General features: G+C 37.6%; 1 protein-coding gene across 1 annotated transcript in view; it reads right to left on the reverse strand.

Moving 5' to 3' along the window:
- The window catches only part of RYR2 (ryanodine receptor 2), a 512,764-nt gene that overhangs the window by 389,363 nt on the left and 103,192 nt on the right, over nucleotides 1–20,209 (reverse strand). The window contains exon 10 of the mRNA XM_026649522.1: nucleotides 17,668–17,764. Coding sequence (XP_026505307.1) covers nucleotides 17,668–17,764 — 97 coding nt within the window. The remainder of the gene's footprint in view (nucleotides 1–17,667; nucleotides 17,765–20,209) is intronic.

Here is a 20,209-nt window from a genome sequence, read left to right on the forward strand (position 1 = left end):
TAACATTTCTAGCAGTTACATAACCTGAATTGGCCTATGTCTCTCTATAATTCTGTTCACTTATGCTACATATGCCACAACACCTTGCATTAGCTGAAAAAGTAAACAGGAAAACTGTCAGGATCACGACATATGGGTGTTTACCATAGAAACAGGTGGGGAGTTACTTTCACAGTACTGGAATGTCCCAAAGGCAAAGGAGAAGATACATGAGTGTTCTATGCTGGTACAAACCAAGGGGGTGCCTTCATCCCCTTGGTACTTGGAATGCATGTGTGCAGAACACAGAGATAAGGGTAACACCATGGTACCAGAAAAACAAAGCAGAAAGCTTCTAGTTTCAGATGACACACACAATGCATTTTACCTGGAAACACTGACTAAAAAAAAAAAAAGAATAGCTTTAGGGGTATAACTTCAGGAGCACACCTTTTGTATAAGGTAAGGTTAACAACACTGCATGAGACTGCTTCCCAAAAACTGGTATCTTATTGAATCTTTCTTCATATAGTATAGTAGTATTGACTTTTAACAATAAACCTGAATAACATATTTAAAAAACCAAATAACCAATATTACACTGGACCAACGTGTGATCAAGCAATTGACTACACAATGTATCAACAGGATCTAATCTCTGTTCAGCCACCTTGAATATGAGTTTCATTACTTCACACTCTGCCTATCCAGTTCTGAGTCTAGTAGAAAGTCCTAAACCTCATTTGCAAATCCTTAACTGAGCAGGGACCTAGAACACTTTAGCCGAGAGAATTCCAGGTACTCCTCAAAGGGTGGGGGGGAGGCAGAGCTGTTGAACCAGCTTCCAATGTAAAGTAGGCTGAGCCTAATGCAACTCTTAATGCAGGAATTTTCCTACTAGATAATTTAGGCACCTGACATACTGAAGCCTGACTCCTCTAATGAGATCCTATGTAGAAGTCAGGAGATCTATGATCCCTCCCAGGGACACGTGTTATATAAGATGTCATTTGTGGAAGAATCCCATGGTGCAGGATGCTTTAAAAATGCATATAACAGTCAGAATAGTAAATTACTTGCCATCTGTAATATTTTAGGTCCTAATCCTAAACTGAGAACTCTGTGGTAAACTTCTGCACCAGCACAGAGCCCCACTGAAATCAAACTCCCTCCCCAGTGCCCTGTGCTGGACTGGCATTCCATTTTATATTTCTGCCTTCTAATAAAAGACAGCTGTTCATTCTTTTCAGAGGATAATTATTATTATTACAAAGAGTAACAATTCTAGCTCATTATTACGATCATGGTCTTTTTGATGAGTCAGTGATTTTTTATAATAAGCACCTTAGAATTGGGATGTAAAGAGGAGTTGGAGGATCCAGCATAGTGACCCATCTCACCAATAATGCTGCTGTAGATTGAATCCCAAAATTCAAAGATGGGAAAAACAATTAAAATAATAATAATATAGTTATTGTAGGGCTGAAGCCCTCTATGCAAGTCCTTTCTGTTTCTCAGTCCAGTACTGTATTTAGGGAGACCAGATGTCCCGATATTATGGGGACAGTCCCGATTTTTGGGTCTTTTTCTTATATAGGCTCCTATTACCCCCGTCCCGATTTTTCACATTTGCTGTCTGGTCATCCTAACTGTATTAAGTGTCCTCAACTTTGCTGACTGCTTTTAACTTTACTATCAGCCCTTGTTGGACTGACAAAAGACAAGTACAGGAGGAAATTTCTCTCTTAATTGTTTACTTCCTTAGACAACATATGCAAGAGTATTTCTCTGATTACCCAGACAGACTACAGGAAAAGTGATTATTTACCATTCAAAAGACAGATAACTTTTGGGTGGGTTTTTTTTTTGTTCCCCCACCCAAGACCTATAGCATAGTGTCCCCTACAGAATTTTAGTTTTGAAGAAAAAGCAGTTATGATTTTGAAATTCAAGGTCACAGTGGAGAGATTTCCATATTTCTGAATAAACACTCAATCGATTTACTCATTCATTTATTGGCTTCCTATCAAGATCAATTGTCCTGAGAGAGAGATAAGTTAACTTTGTCCTTCACTCAGTGAATATTTGCCTGTTGATGCAAACAAAAAACCCTTATATTCATCTCAACAGAAACTGATATGACCACATCCAGCCCCTTTGAATCTTTTCACTTGCTTCTTTCTTTGTCTCCTGCATCAAATTCACCCCTCTCTCCTCTTTCTGCTCCCTTTTTCACTCTGCTGAAGTCACATACATAATTACTCACTTCGTGTCCTTCAACTGCTCTCCATGCCTTGTCCCATGTGGCCGATCCCTCTAGCACACCCTCCCCTCTGCCACAGATCACTCTCCTCCTCAAAGTCCTGTCATAAAACACACTTTTCCCTACAAATCCTAAACCATGAAAGAAATGCTAACAAGAAGATAACAAATGCTTATTCAAAATTAAAAAAAAAAAAAACTCATGGAACTAACAATGCACATGATGAACTTCAATGCCCATTCATTTTGTTTTGCTCTTGTATCTTGTATCCCATACATTAGTACATTACCTTTTTTTATAGATTGTTAATTTATTTTATTATTTTATTTTATTTTATTGGGTGAATACGTAAATCACCTTGTGCATTCTTGGTGCTATATAAACTAATATATATTTTTATTTGTTTGTTTTCCCTATTATAGGCTTTAACTGCTCTTGAGCTTCCCACATTTTCACCAGATAAATCATCCCCTGCAACAACAACAACAACAACAACAAAAAATCTACCCTAGTTTCAAAGTGCTCATAGATTTAAGCCTACATACATTCTTCATATATTAAATACAAGTGCACAAGAAGAATTTGATTCCTTCCTTACAGAGATCTGCAAAGACAATTGTGCTTCTAACTACTGTGAAACTTTATGAACAATTACTAATTTTACAAGAGTAAATACTTGAAATTCAAGTGTCAGTTCCCATCCACCATATGAAGATAATTCCATGAAATCCTTGTATTGTGATAACACAAAATGAATACTTGCACCCCATAGCTTTTGTTGGAATAAAATCGGTGTGTATGTATGTCATCTTTAACAAAATCTATTGCCTATTCCATATTATTCATTACATTATTAATGTTTGTGCTTTAACAAACATATTTTAAGCTGATATTTGAATGGTTTCCTATCCTAATGTTCCTTTGGGGCTTTTGCCTTGGTCTGAAGCCTAATGCAATTGGTGTGAAAGAGGCAGAACTGTTTACTAGATAAGCCATTGGTTTGATGTAGCATGGTAACTGTTGTTGATAAATTGTATAATCAATTGTGTGATCACACTTTGGTTTGTAATGAAATATGTTCAAGAGACAAAATAACCAATATCACTCAGATTTACTGCTAAAAGCCAGTAAGAATATAGTTCAGGAAAAGGGTTCAATATGATACCAGTCTCCAGGAAGCTGTCTCATGCAGTGTTGTTAGTCACCTTACACAGAAGGTGTGCCCCAAAGTTACACGTGACAGCTGGCAGTATTTATAGGATAATTTTATCAGTTACACATCTCTTTACATAACAGTAAAAGACAAGCCATCAGTTCATCACATCTCCTTAACTTGTTGTTCGGTTCCTTTCCTTATCTCTGTTTTGGATACTAGCATTCAAGGTATTGGTGCATGAAAGTACCTCCTATGTTTGTACCAAGGTAGAACAATCATATATCTTGTCCTTTCCCTTTGGGACATTCCATACTGGCCTGTGAAAAACTCCCTACCTGTTGCTAAGAGAAAACATTCATATGTACTGATCCTGGCAGTTTTCCTATCTACTTAAGCAAAAACTTACTTCAGCTAATGCAGGGTATTATGGCATAGTTAGCACAAATGAACAGAATTATAAAAGATATAGGCCAATTTGGGCTATATAACTGTTATTAATATTATGTGCTTAATACATTCTCTCTCTCTATATATATATATATATTCACACACACACACACACACACACACGGTGCAAATAATACACATTATTACTATGACAAAGACATATGAATGTTTAAATACTTTGGGTCTTATAACAGCATTGATCAATATATGCTGGGCATATAATGTTAAACTCCAGAGAGATGGGCCTTATACAAGAAACCAGATAGATTAAATTTGACAAATACAGTACATAGAAAGAAGCTATAAAACCTATGCACAACATGATCAGGACTCAAAATTTCTGAAACTCCTTATCTCCCTTCACTCCCAAGCAGAATGTAATAAAGCCATATGAACTTTAATTCATATGATTTCTGCTTTTAGATAGGATAGCCTTTGACATCTCATCAGGGTCGTGAGCCGTGTCAGAGGAAATATGCATTCTCTAATTCTCGTAATACACATTTTTCTACCCTTTGGCCACTCTGTCCCAACTAAAACCATAGAGAAAAATAGTTACTAATTTGATGCCACATTCCATTCATACTGTCAAAGTTGCTCTTAGATTATTTGTCCACTGCAACTATATTCCTGAACCCTCCCAGGAAAGACCCAACATTCTATGGGCAGTAGACAAATTAGACGATTCTAAATGTTTCTTCATTTCTCAAAGCTTAAATAAATGGCATAATATCCACAATGGAACTTTCCCCCCTATCTTTCCTTGATATTCTTCTCTACCCCAGCAGAGACGTTCAAAATAAATGAATTTTCTTGGCAAGCATTGTTTGATGATATTTGATGTGGCATCTGTTTTTCCTTTAACAACTCGTTGCCCTATGGATGTTCACTACACAACTAGAAATTATTTTAGCCATATCACAGAACATCGTCAAGTTCCATGCAACACAATAAGCAACATCAGAAGCTCCAAGACCCTTCATGTGCAGCACGAAAGGGTTTACTCAGAGCACCTATTACTGCACCAAAATCTTTATTTCTAATAACAGTTATTAGCTGAAAAGCTGGTGTAGACTTGACTGGCTCTTCTGCAGCAGCCAATATCATTTCCAAGTCCTGTAATTTTTCAGTTGAGCAGCCTCTCATTTTCTAAATATATAAAGACACACAAAAAGAGTCTACAACATTATACATGATTCCATCTCATCTAATAATGCTTTTAGAGGTACAGATTTAACAAATGGGGAGTGCCCAGAAACCCATAGACAAGATTAATTATTCTCCCTGCTTTTGTTGTGCTTTAGGATGAAAAGGTAGAAATCTGCTATCTTTTCTTGTTTTTCTCCTGTATCTTCCCATTTCCTTCCTTGTTTTCCTTTTTTTCTCTTGCTGGATATTACTTCATATTTTGTAACTTCCATCAAGCATATCTGACACAGAATGTCAGAAACATAAATCAGGAAAGTATTACAGCTTCAGAGGCAAGTGAAAGCTATAGCTAAGTTTGCAAACTTTTATTACAGCACACTATTTCATTTACTCATAGCTTTCTGAAAAAAAATCCTATTGGGCTTTATTCTTAGCCTCAGCCCAAAGACAAATGTTCACAGAGAAGAAATATGGTCCAGCGGTTAGGGCACAAACCCAGAACTTGGGAGACATCAGTTCAAGTCCCTCTTCTACTGCAGATTTCCTGAGTGACTTTGGGTAAGGCCTCAGCTTCCTATTTATAAAGTGGGGAAAATACTACTTCGCTACCTCACACGAGGTATTGTGAAGATAAAGAATCATTACATTTCTGAAGGTCATACAAGTACCTAAGATAGACATAATTGAAGAAGATGTGTTCATCCAGATCGGAAGAGGGGAATTAATATAGTTTAGAAAAGATGAAAAATAAATACTTAATGTTTTTATTTTAAGACATGGTTATTGCACACAGACCTGATGCTTGACAGTTGAAATTGTGCAGCTAAATAGTCCGAATACTCAGTCATGCCCTTGCTTGGTTTGAGAAAGAAAAAATATGTAAAAATACATAAAGATAACGGATTGAGGAGTCACATATGAATGTGCTCATGGAGCAACTGCTAAAATTTTAGCAGTCTAATTAAGTCCCATACCCTTTTATACATTCCTCTTGCTTTAGTACTAAAAGGGTGGGCCAGCACAGGGGCTGCTGCTCTCCTGCTGATTCTGGGTACAGTTTTCAAGAGGGACTATTTGTTACTATTTCAGTGAAACACTCACAAACCAAAAGTCCTCCAACAAATTGCCATAACATAGTATGCCACACTATGTTAAAGGCATAAAACACTATGTCTGCTGGTGTGAAAAAGTTATGTATTCCCCCAGTTTTAAGGCCTCTAAATTCCTCCTGCATTCTGCAATATACTGAAAATGTCAAATAATAATTTGAAACAATGTAATTTTCTATTTTTTCCACTGCAACTATACAGCCAGCATAATGTATTGATACGTTGTTATTTTGTTAACCAAATCTTGCAGAAAACACTGTCTGCAGCCAAACCAGGAGCCAGGTAGGAACTCATCCTCTTTCCCTGCATCCCTCTTTACCTCTAGCCATGTAGCCTGAGGCACAAAGAAATTCCAGGGAAGGAGGAGCCAGCCCCGAGGGCCACACCAACTCTTTAGCCAGCAGGGGCAAACATAAGCAATAGCCTTAGGAGATTCAAAAGCATAAAGAGGATATGGAGCACAGCCAGGATTACTCCTTCCCCTGGGAACTCCCAGAACTATACAGGATTGATTCCACCCTACACTGGAGATACTAAGACCCAGGCAGCACCTTCCCCCTGCTACTCCTAGCCATGTGGGCTCAAACAAAGAAATTCCAAGGAAGAACCAGCCCACAGGGCCACAGACACTCAAGCCAGCAGGAGCAAAGGCAAGAAGCAGGGACTGCTGAACAGTGATGTCAGATCAGGCCACATTTCCACAGTTTTGACTCAGGACATTCCCATAAACTGACTGGACATTTGCTTCCCTGCTGCTCCCTCCCTACAATCCCATCAGCTCAGACTTACTCCACAGGTTCTCCATGCTCCCAACCTTCCTTCCCTCCTGAATGCCCTCTTGCTTTCCTCTCTCCCTTCTCTCTTCCTTTTTCTTTCTATTCACATAATCCCAGTTTAACAAAACTCCACCTAAAGATTTTGAAAACAAGGAAGAAATCCACCAAACTCTACTCCTGGAAAAAAGAATTGTGGCCCTAACATGATGTTTGCAAACTGTAACTCACTTCCTTCTGCATGAACATTCTATTCTTTTCCTCGATGTTGCATCTGTTTTACCTAAATTGGGGCATGAACTATTACTCTGGGTTAACAGAGTTCCTAGCTGGGTTCTTGATTGGGCTCTTCACTCTGCCAAAATACAAATAATGATACAATCATAATGAGAACCCAACATCAGAACCTAATGGAAATACCTTTACATACTAACAAACAACAAGAGCAATTTCAACATACATTTGTGGTATAAGGTTGGTTTGTTTTTAAAAAGGGCAAATACAAAAAAGCCACCTTTACATTCATGCAAAGTTCCAAAACAAGGGAGTCAGGAAATACAAAATTTAAAGTTTCTACCGCAAGACTAATTTGGCCGCATTGCACATCATGTGTATTTTATCACACACCTTCAAAAACATAAAATTAAATAATTAAGTTGTACAGTTAACAAGAAAAATAGGAACATCTGTTATGTGGCTGAGTAACATTGCTGGAGGAATCTTAATGTGTATTTCCTGACTTAAAAAAAAAAAGCTGTACAACCTTAATTTAGTATTAACACAGCATCTTGCTTTCAGCTGTTTAATTAAAAGAAAGAATTCTATGTAATTTCTCACATGCAGTTCAGTGCATGTCTGCTCTAGACACAACTCGCCCTCTAATTACAATAATTTTAGATATGCCCTTGATGTTTATGAATTCATAAATAAAGCCTCAAAAATATAATCAACAAATAAAGAAAAAATGCAGTGCTACAATTTCAAGAGAAGACACAAAACACAATGCGGGGACCATTTCAAGCTGCTTGGAATCCAAACAGTGATTTAAAGCTTCTGTGTCAGACAATTCTCCAAAACCAGGATTCAGAAAAGTTGTTAACAAATTACTCAAGTTTAAAGAGGAAGGAGATGAGAAGGGATTCCCTAGCCATTACTTGAGTTTATATTTTTTTCAAAAACACTGGTAAGGAAACCATTTAGCCACAGTAGATTCTTGTTAACATCATATTTAGATCATGCTGATGACTTGAATTAGACAGCAGGTTAAAAGGTCATTTTCTGTATGGTGACTGCACAAGAAATCATGGCCCTGTTCAAGTCAATGGCAAAACTCTCGTTGACTTCATTGTAACCAGGATTTCACCCATTCTTTTTCTTCTTAATTTCCATCAGTACATATTCACAGTGGATTCTGTGCCTCAAATACTGCTACAGTACAATACGTTTCTGTTACCACACACTGTAGTACTCCCTAGGGATAAAGGCAAAGAAAGACAGAGAAAATCATACCTATAACGGGGGGGGGGGGGGAGAACATGGCAGGGGAAGGAAATAAATCAGAGGAAAGAGTTGAAATCATTGCAAGTTGCACGCTTCAACAAATTGCATTCAAGGAATGGCCCGTTTTGTTGTGAGATGCATAAGTTTCACTGTAAAATTATGAATATGTGAAATATCTTGGATGCAAAACCAGATCTCTGTCCATCCAGCCCAGTATCCTGTCTACCGACAGTGGCCAATGCCAGGTGCCCCAGAGGGAGTGAACCTAACAGGTAAAGATCAAGTGATCTCTCTCCTGCCATTCATCTCCACCCTCTGACAAACAGAGGCTAGGGACACCATTCCTCATCCTTCCTGGCTAATAGCCATTAATGGACTTAACCTCCATGAATTTATCTAGTTCTCAATAATATGATATACATATATGGATAAAGAAATGACTTTCAGCAGGTCATAACCTTTCCCCTGATACCTTACAAGGCATGCTTTATATGTAAGATCACGATTATATAATAATGAGGAATATGGGGGTTCCAGGATGCTCCCCAGAGGTATAGAATGTCACACCCTGCATCCATTTCAATCTACCTCCCACATTCCCTTGATTCCTCATAGTTTCCTAACATATCCCAACTCCCTGCTGCCCCCATAGTCTTAATCCCTGCTCCTCCACATTCTCTTGCGTCTTGTCTGGCCCTCACATGTCACAGCCTCACTTCAGCCACATTAAAAACAACAGGAGTTGGCAGCCATCTTGTTGACTTCAGTCACATTGATCTATAATGAAAAGTGGCAGCCATTTTGGTTAAGGATAAAACTTCACAGGGGTGAAGGCAGAAATTAGATATTCATGAGACTCCTTAAAACAAAAACTAAGTTTCACATGACTCAAAATGAAATCATGAGAGTTGGCAGTGCTGATGTTTCAAGATTAATTAGTCTTTTAAAAAACACATTAATATATTCAATTGAATGGTGCTAAATAATTGCAAATTAATATTAATAAACATGGTCCAATAGTCCTGTCACCAGTATTTGAAAGAGCTGGCTGAGGGACTTGCTGATTGATTAATGTTGATTTTAAATAAGTCTTGAAACACAGGGGAATTTCTAGAAGCCTGGAGGAAAGCTAATGCTGTGCCAATATTTAAAAAGGGTAAACAGGATGACCCGGGTAATTATAGGCCTGTCAGCAATCATAGAGAAGATAATGAAGCAGCTGATATGGGACTTGATTAATGAAGAATTAAAGGAGGTTTATGGAAAATAGATATATCAAACTAACTTGTAATCTCATACAAAAAAAGATATCAGGTTTGATTCATAAAGGTAATATTGTTGATGTAACATACTTAGGCTTTTGTAGGGCATTTGACTTGGTATTACATGACATTTTGATTAGAAACTATAAAGAGATAAAATGAACACGGCACACATTAAATGGTTAAAGACTGATAGGTCTCAAAATGTAATTGTAAACAGGGAATCTTCATAAAACAGGTGTGTTTCTAGTGGAGCCCCAAAGGGATCAGTTTTTGGCCTTATGCTATTTAACATTTTTATTCATGACCTAGATGAAAACAAAATCATCACTGATAAACAGATGACACCCAAATTGGGGGAGTGGTAAATAAGGAAGAGGAGAGGTCACTGATTCAGAGCGATCTGGATCACTTGGTAAATTAGGCTCAAGCAAACAATATGCATTTTAATATGGCTAAATGTGTATGTATGTGTGTGTGTGTGTGTGTATGTATATGTGTATATATATATACACACACACACTCACAGGAACAAAGAATGTAGGCTATACTTACAGTATGGAAGATTCTACCTCGGCAAGCAACGACTCTGAAAAAGATTTCAGGGTCATGATGGATAATCAGCCATAGTGACTAATCAGCATGCCACTATGGCCAAAAGAGCTACTGCAATCCTTGAATGCACCAACAGGATAATCTCAAGTAGGAGTAGAAAGGTTATTTTACCTCTGTATTTGGCATTGGTGCAGCCACTGCTGGACAACTGTGTCCATTTCTGGTGCCCACAATTCAAGAAGGATGTTGATAAATTGGGCAGGGTTCAGAAAAGAGCCACGAGGATGATTAAAGAAAAGCTTGCTTTATAGAGACAGACTCAAGGAACTCAACCTATTTAGCTTAAAGAGAAGGTCATGATTACAGTCTCTCACTACCATCATGTGGCACAAATATTTAATAACGGGTCACAGGTGCTGGCTTCCACTGGGCCCTGGGGGTGCTCAAACCCCCACCAGCCTCACCCTGCCCCACAGCGCCTCTTGCACGCCACTGAACAGGTGTTCCGCAGCATGTAGGAGGCACTGGGAGGGAGGGGGAGGAGTTGATCAATGGGGCCTCCAGCAGACGGGAGGCGCTGGTGGGGGGAGGGGAGGAGCTGGCTGCCGGTGGGTGCTAAGCACCCAGTAATTTTTTTCCCAGGATGCTCCAGCCCTGGAGCACCCCCAGAGTCAGCACCTATGTAATGGGCTCTTCAGTCTAGCAGAGAAAGGTATAACATGATCCAGTGGCTGGAAGTTGAAGTAAACACATTCAGACTGGAAATAAGCAGGAAATTGTTAAGAGTGAGAGTAACCATGGGAACAACTTACCATTGGTCATGGTAGGTTCTCCATCACTGACAATTTTTAAATCCAGATTGGATGTTTTTCTAATATACATGCTCTAGAAATTATTACGGGGACGTTCTATGGCCTGTGTTACACAGGAGATCAGACTAGATCACACAATGATCACTTCTCACCTTGGAAACTATGAACAATCCCAACATTCACTTTTTCATTTATTTTATGGCGCACACCACATTTTTGGTTTTTGTCATCAGGGTAAGTTAGCTTCAAAACGAGACCAGAAAATAGTTGTGTCTAAATTAACTTATTTTAAAAAAATAGCTTTAACCTCCTTTCCCACCACCCCCTAAACAAGCGTTTTGCTTACTATTAGTGCAACTGTAAACTTCATGCCAAATACACAGCCATGCAATTGGCTGCAGAATCTGTCCCTAGCCACAGAAATGAACACAGAATCTAAGCTTTCATAATAAAAATGTTACAGGCCTGACTCTCCACTCTATAAATGTTTTACACCAGTGTAACTCCTTTGAGTAGGCAATAATATATTTTTGTGAAGAAAACCTTCCAAATGTTAACTGAGTGTAACCAATGCAATGATGTCTGACTTAGTCTACAGGCAGGCAACTGTGAAAGGTATAAACTCTCTCTCATTCTCCTTAAGTGTTAACTATGATCCTAGTGATGGAAATGTAATGTCAGTATTGTTGACTATTGTACTTCTGATCATTTAAGCAGACAAATTCAGCTAATATGCTTATTCATCACTGCTGAATGCAGCGGCCAATAGAGGGGTGGGAGACTGGGAGAAAGCTAGTTGCTGTCAAGGGTTGCTCAAGTGTGGAACTAGGAATTCAAGTCCTGCCAAAAACATATAGTCTCTTCCAATCCAGCTCACAAGGAGAATGAAAGAGAAGATGCATTTTCCTATCCCATGCCAAAAACCTCAGTCTCTTACTATGATGCTTTCCTCAGGAACCCAGAACCATAAGTCATTGTGTTACCTTTCTGCCTCAGCAAGAGTGAATTGTGCTGGAAATTAGACTGTGTCCAGTTCCCTGCCACACCAGTCAGTACATCTCACCAGCAAACTCCTGGAGATTCTGACAGTCTATATCTTGCCCTTCAGATAACAAGGAGTGAACCCCAATTCCCAAATTCTTCAGACACACTTCTCCGCAGTGTCTAGTCCTTCTTACTGCGCACTCACAGAAATTATTAAGTTTGCTGCCTCCACACAGACAGAGCACACACCAGTCTGTTAGCTGAGGACATACACTTTACTAAATAACAGCACCGAGATGGTTTATAGTAAAACTAAGAATAAGTTTAATAATAAAGAACAGAGACTTAAGTGATAATAAGAAAAAGAAACAGATTTGTTTACAAACAAAAACAGAACATGCTTTCTAATGAGTAAAACTTAAATGTTAACACGTTGCAATCATTGCCTAAGCAGTTTTCTCACTTACATCAAGTTACCAGCATCACTAGCCCTCTAGGCTGGAGGATCCAACTTTCACAGGCTGAGAGGGTGCTGTACCCTATGTCCCCAAAGTGATGGATAACTAGAATGTCCTTTTCCTCTCCCTTATATTTTCCAAAGTCTACTGTCTTTGTCTCTGTCTAAAGAGCCAGGAAGACGTCCTGGGATTGCACTCTGTCCCCTGATGTACTCTCTGGTTTCCTCTGCCACTTATTAGCTTGATGACTTTATTAACCTTCTATGTAAATGTACTTTCATTTACCTCTGCCTGTAATCAAGCTCGTCAGACAGGTAAATCCACATTCCTTTGTCTACAGCAGACTTGATTTATGCACTGCCTCCAAAACACATTTTAAGAACATATTTCCAGCACACATACATAACTCATTATACACAACCCACACATATATCACGCCATGATATTCCTAACCAGCCCATCACCAGTTTACAAGATACCTTTTGGATATATATTACAACAACGTGTTAGGGGTAGAGAGGTTGTCAGGCCTGATATGAGTTACATTATAGTGGGCCCTCTGCCAGTGGGCATTAGGGGACTCTTAGGGTCACACTTAGCTACCAAAACCTCCACTTTAACCTTTAGCAATTTCTACAATTCGGTTACGCATCATCACTACAAAAATCTGAAATATGAAAATTAGGGGGCAGCATAAAACAATGAATTTAATAACTTGAGCAAAACAAGGACTTTTGAACTGACTGTATTATTCCTTCTCTTATATAATTCTATAAAAAAAACCTTTTTTTTTTTTAATTTACCCTGAAGCTGCTGCAGAATTTCCAGCCTGCCTCATTGGAGTACTACAAAAATCAACTCTACATACTTTAGGTCTAGCTTGCTACAGATTATACAGCCTTGCATATAGGTTGGGGGGGGAGAAAATAGTAAAATACAGCTTTAGGGCACCATCCCACTATGTGCTGAACCGTCTGACCTCAATCCAACACATGCTTAGATTAAGTAGGTGTGAAGCCCCATTTAAGTGCTCTTGCTGGATCAGGGTTGGAGTGCTCAGCTCCCTAAGGTCAAGTCATAGTATCTATGAAAAATAATATTGTTGCCTCTAAAACACCATAGTATTATACCAGTTGAACTAAGGTATCATCACAAACAACTTTTTCTATCCTCCTCACCCCCCACTCTCCCACCCCATTCTGCCCTCCAACTAGTTGTTAATTAGTAGATGGGTTAGGTATATACAAGTTCAAGATGAACCTGCTTAAAACTGCTCCCTCATTTGGATGTATTGAGGCAGACTAGTCTGTCTCCTATGACTACATTATTAAAGCTATTGAAGCCTATTTTATGAGCAGTCGTTCCACCTGGCATTTATGGCAAAGATACTGCTCCCAGAAACTCTATCCTACTTTACTGCATTGATTTTTTTTTCTAAATTACTGAATATTGTCAGAACACTTAAATGAGCTCCCAGAGTTTCCTCCCTTCTCCACATCTGTACTTTTCAACAACCTACACACATTTTTTAATGGTTTTAAACAATTTTGAATAAGGGACATATATCACCACAAACAATACAGCCAAATTCCAATGATATTACACTGAAGGATTGTAAGGGTTTGAGCGAGAGTGTCACATGTTGCACACAATGCTTGTATTATTATTGATTTTAGTAATCTTTAGAAACCTACTTAACCTACCTACATGCAAATTCAAATAAATTTAACATGCACTAGAACACAACAGAAAAATAAACTATTTTTAAAAAGCTATCTAGTACAGAAACCGTCATACTTAAATGATTTATTCATTATAGACATTTGATGCCAGGCAACAAAATCCAATAAAGTTGGTATTTTGGGACTATCTAATCTTTTGCCTATTTGAGAAAAAGGTTTAGGAGAAAAATATCTTTTTATTTGCTAACTGAGCAAATCTGATTCAGAAATCAGTGAGTCAGAATGGATATAGGATCCCGCAATGCAATTTTTATGCTGTCATTTTGCAAGGTAGAACTGGTCTTTGAAGACTTCCTGAAACAAAACACAATTCTATCTTTATGACTGAAGCCTGCCTTCAGACAATTCCAAAAGTTATCTGCACAGATGATGCAGAATAAACATACCTCCAACTATAGTATATACATTGTGTACAAAATGTCCTATATCTAAGGCAGTGATACTCAGACTGAGGCTCATGAGTCGCAACTGGCACTGATCTAGGGAGATGAAATGCATGAGAAATAAGGGCAGGGCAAATCATGAATCCTACAAGGCAAATAGTGAATCCTACAAGTTTACCACCCACCAAAATTGTCCAGGCCTGTGTGTAGCCCTGTCAGTAGCCAAATGCCACATGTCAGATATAAAGTATGCATACATTTCTAACAACTGAAATTAGGCTCCACAGAAATCTCCCAGAGATGAGTGCATCCTCTTGTCAGACACATGGGGGAGGGGGGAGTACTAGTCCGCAATAAGATCTAAAAAAGATTTTGTGCATTAGCTAAATTTGTAAATATTTCAAGAGGAGAAAAATGTGAGACATGTTAATGTGTTTCCTAATTTCAGAATGCTGGACTTTGCATCCTTAGGCTTTTTTTAATGTATGGGATTTTTTTTTATGTTGTATATTAAGGTTAAGAATAAATGTTATTGCCAATTGTAAAGGTACATCCCTATTTTCTTCTTTAATTTGTGTTTAATTTAAAGCTCATTAAATCAGTGCTTGATGCTGCAAGCCCTTATGTGTTATCTCACTGCAGATCCTCCCGCTACACTTCATTCTATTCACAATAGCACTTCTGGAGGGAAGCAGTTGTAGCAGCAATAAATGCTACACCATATGGGCCCATTATATAGTATCTAAATTTAATACATGCAGTGGTTACACTTCAAAAATGTTCTCCATCTTGAAACCATTCTAGGGTTCAAGAGATATTCCATAAACTTTAAATGGGGAATACCACTGGAACTGGTAATATCTGTCAAAAAAAAAAAAAAACCAAAAGTAAAAACACTAAAATTTTTTTAATTAAACCAAAAAAAAAAAAAAAAAAAAAAAGAGTGCTATATATTTTACACAGCAAGGGCTATCTAATTTCTTTTAGCTATCTTAGAAGACAACTTGGAAGGGAAAAGATCTTTTTTAATGAGCAAACCTAATATGGAAATCGATGAATCACAAGGAATATGGGGAGAAATATTTTTGAAACACTAAGAGAAAAATAATTCTCTTGATTATATGCTGTCTCTATTTTCCTATATCTAAGCAGCTTTTCACATCTGTATAAGTGTATATCCTATCCTGGCCTGCTTCTCTCTATAGTGCCTCTGCTTGCATTAACAAATTATGTAAACTTTTTTTTTTTTTTACATCTTCACTTTTTTTCCCAACTTTTCCAACTTGCAAACAAACCAAAAAAAAAATCAGTTATCTGCCCTGCTATAGTGCCTGAAACTGGACTCACAAGTCAGTGTTTAGCCACCTAAATCTGAGCTCAGAAGCCTGGCTTCAGTAAGCCTTTTATTTAAAAAAAATCTTTGACTTATTTATTGTTTTTAAGTGCCAGGAGAAACAACCCAGAGAAGTAAACATGAAAGGCACAAACCTTAAATCTGCAATGCTATAAGCAAGAAAGACGAAAAACATAATCAAGGGATCTCTGGGCATATCTAGCAAAATGGCTACCCTACAAACCAACTGGTAGGTTACAAACAAAGCAATCTATATTGTCTTGAGATAACAATTTACTATGACTGCTTAGAAATCAAACAATTATTAAAATATTTCAGGAGTTAGCTCCTCCTCCACATACTAGTTTCTATAATCATTCAGTTAATTCAACTGAAGAAATAATCTGTCCTGATAAATCAGTGAGAAAAATCACATTTTCATACAACATAAAAACTAAATTTTGGAGTGACAGAGCATACTATTAATTTATAGTTCAGTAGCATCTACCTGCCCCAGTCATGGACTAGGACCCTTGTTGTGCTAGGCACTGTACAAAAACATAACAAAAAGATGGGTTTCTCCCCCAAAGAGTTCACAATTTGCAGGTAATACTTTTGAACATGAAAGGTTAAAATTTCCAATACTTCAGTAACTAGAAAATATGTTCCTTCTGCCCAATTTTCATTAGGGTGATAAAGAAGAAGGGAGCAGAAAAATATATTTATGTAAAATCTTTTCTCCCAAAGGACTTTACAAACAAGATAGACAAAGAAAGCACTTGATTCTTATTGAAATGCAGCCACTTATGCTATAACATAGCAACTCATCTGATATCAATGCCACAAAACTACTATTTGGGAGCTGAAGTTAGAAATAATTTATATGATCTAAAACTACACCAAGGCAATGTTTAGGAAAGAATAAAAGTTATCTAAATTAGCATTTGGCCAGAAAACAGATTAATGCCATACTCTTGAGAAAAGTTTAATGGGCTCTTTAATTACCTCAAATGTACACAATTTTGATTTTACCTCCCATTTGATTCATCCATATGACTGCTCATATGAGAGACACATACTGAATCACCATTACAAATTCCTGCTGCATTCTGGATTTCCTTCAGTCTCTTATCAAAGAAATAAACTATGCACCCCCGAGCTTGTAAGATCTTGCTATATCACCTCCTGAGGTAGTGTGTATGCTACAGAATGGATCAGCAGTGACAAAACTGATGAAGTTTGCCTGTAGGTCTTTGGGGACATTAAAGAACCAAATCAATCATAAGAAGAGTACATAGTTAATCCTGCCATTCTGTCCATCACAACAGCTCAGTTTCTAGCACAGTGGGTGTGGAGGTTTCTTGGCATTTATGCTCCCAGATTCGGTTTTAGGCTAACGACACAAGCAAAAAGGTGACTCACAAGTCATTAATTTAAAAGTTGCTAAGTGATTTAAAGTGAATTTGTTTCAGTTTTCTTCTGATTTCAGTTCACTTGCTTGATGTTCCTGGATTAAGTCCACTTCTAATAGAGTTTATTACCTTTGCAACTGTAAAGGAAGTAAGGTTAATGAAACTGAAAGAGGAAACTCCAGAGAAGGCTGTAAGTTTCATACCAAAAGTTAATCCCAATGGGATCTCTCTTTAGGATGAGCGATGTCTGTATCAGTCTAACATGCTGAAATATTGTAATATCGGTGAGTGTCAAAATTAATTCAATAAAGCTTGTTACTCCTGTATGTGTTTTAGGCTTCAAGACCTACCTTCGCTGTTCTTCTCCATGTTCCCCTGAAGGGACAGTAAGGCATTCATCCATGTGCCCATGCAATAGCCTCAGCACATCACCTCCTATCAGATATCCTGGAATGAAAGGAAGAAGAGAAAGTCATGTATATTTGTCTGAGCTGAACCACAAAAAAAACACATTCAAACAATGTTAAAGGCTCACTTTCTGGCTGGCCTCAAAACAGTCTCCAATTATTCAATGTATCCACACCATGGGTGCATATACAGATCTGAGACCCGCAAGCACACACAAGTGTGCGTGGTACACAGCACATGTGAAATTGAAGACAGCAGTTGGAAATAAATCCCTAATGACTGCACTAAAATCTCAGCAAGTGAGAACATCAGGAAATTGGAATCTTTTCTTTCAGCCCCATTTTGCTTGTGTATGTGGTACTAAAAACTGACAATGTTCTGATAGCCTCACAATGCTTCCTATAATAGGATGAGCTAAGAGGACAGAGATTCAGTCAATTTCCAATTCAATTCGATGAGATTTTATTAGCCTGAAAAGCTATACTAGTGTTGCCAACATGTAATAAATTCAATGCCTAACCCTGAATTTCTCCTTGCTAGTATGGATTTATATCAGGATCTGCATCTGTACATGATTTGAGGGCTTAATTGCCTTGGTTTTACTATAGTACCAAAAAGGAAAATAAAATTGTCATTGCCATCCTACTGGTATAAAATCTTTGTATCAGATATTTTGTCCTTGGATAGAAACAGATTTAGCCACATTATGGAGCCAATCCTGCCTTTATCTCCCCAGGTGCAGTACTAGTGCCTGCTCTTTCATGAGAGAGGGAGCAGGATTTGGGTGCATGCACCTCCGGTGCAGCACAAAGTCCAGCTTTTTGCATGGCCATGCTCCATGATCCTGAAGTAGCCTCCACAGATTGGTTCTACTGCCACTATGTGACAGAGGTATGTGAATTCCTCGCCTCCTCTTGCATGAATCTTCCCAATGTCCTGCCGAGATCCTCAGCCTAGGCACTGGGGACTCAATTTGCCCCTTTGTGAACCATTCTTCACATGTATTTGATGCACAAGTTATATGTTCATAACCCACTTGTTTTTCTTCCAGGTTTTTAATTCAAAGGGCAGCTGAACAGGTAGATGCAGGTGATGGGAGCGTTTTCCTTAACAGGAAAAAAAATTGGTTTTTGTTTTATTTTTTAAATGAATGGGCGGGGGAGAATGTCTCATACTCAAAAACAGTTATTCTACTTTTGTTCAACTTTTTGAAAAGACATTTCTCTTTGGGTACAGAATTCAGTCTGAAAAGTCTTCACTCCAAAAAGTTATGAACATGTGAAAATGGGATGCTAGAAGGGAAATAATTTTGTAATCTTATAATAAGAAAGGCTGTAACTGCTATTGATAATTTAGCTATATTGCAAAGCAATTACAGTGTACAGAATTTCAAATATAAATGTTAAAAGTAGCACATGTATGCATATTTGAAATCTAAGTGTATGCTAAGAAAAAATCCTTTCAACCCTATATGCTCTTGAGCAAATTCAGTGCCTTTGTTTAAGCTTCAATATTGGATTAGCATTTGGCTTTCTTCTCTTATTTTGAAATATCGCAAATTTATTTGGGGAGTTTTCAAAAGTGAATTTTTGATTTGTGGGTAAAGGATTTTGATATGATAGTTTATTATGATTTCTTCAGAGTCATTACCAGATACATTTTAATTTTGTAATATGGATCCATATTGGGGTTAATACAGATATGTGTATTCAGACTTGTGCCCATCTTCAAAAGGCAAAACGCTGCACAAAGCAACTCTTTTTAAACTGCCCCATGCAATTTACAGTACAGTCTTGTTTGACTTGTAGTTAAAGACCCACTTCCACTAATCAACTTATGTTTGCTGATTCCTTAACACAGGTTTGTGAAAAATAATGCAACCAAGTTGTACATAGTAACAAATTCATTTAAGTTTTGGCTACAAATTCTGATTTCACATCATGGACTTATGATCTGTACATTTTTACTTAAATAAAAGCTATTGTTATGTTACTGAAATGTTTCAAAAATCTGACACAAATGTCTTCTTGTTTCTACAAACTAATATAAAACAAAGGGCTAAAGTTGTAACAGTATTTTTTTAAAAAAAGAGAATGGAAAATTTTGATCCAGAACAGGTGTTCTCTGGAATTACATACACCTAGAACCAATAACTTTGTGGTTTGCATTCAACGATGTCAAAGTATTTTATAGACATTAATTAAATTAATGTCACCCTGAACTCTGGGATAACAATTATCCATATTTTAATTATAGATAAAATAAGGCACAGAGACCAAGGTGAATTGTCCAAGGTCATACACAAAATCAGTGCTTTAACTTCAAGATCATCCTTCCTTCACAAAGGACAGACTTAATTACAGTAGTGATTGCAGGCTTTGCTGTAATAAAGTCTTCACTACTAATACTAATTGTTCCTGACATTACCCAGATGATCACCTATGCAAGGGAAAATGCTGCTCCAAAAAATTAAGTCAATTAGTT

Source organism: Terrapene carolina, unplaced genomic scaffold (assembly GCF_002925995.2).
Source record: "Terrapene carolina triunguis isolate 2854851 unplaced genomic scaffold, T_m_triunguis-2.0 Scaffold85, whole genome shotgun sequence".
NCBI classification, from domain to species: domain Eukaryota; kingdom Metazoa; phylum Chordata; order Testudines; family Emydidae; genus Terrapene; species Terrapene triunguis.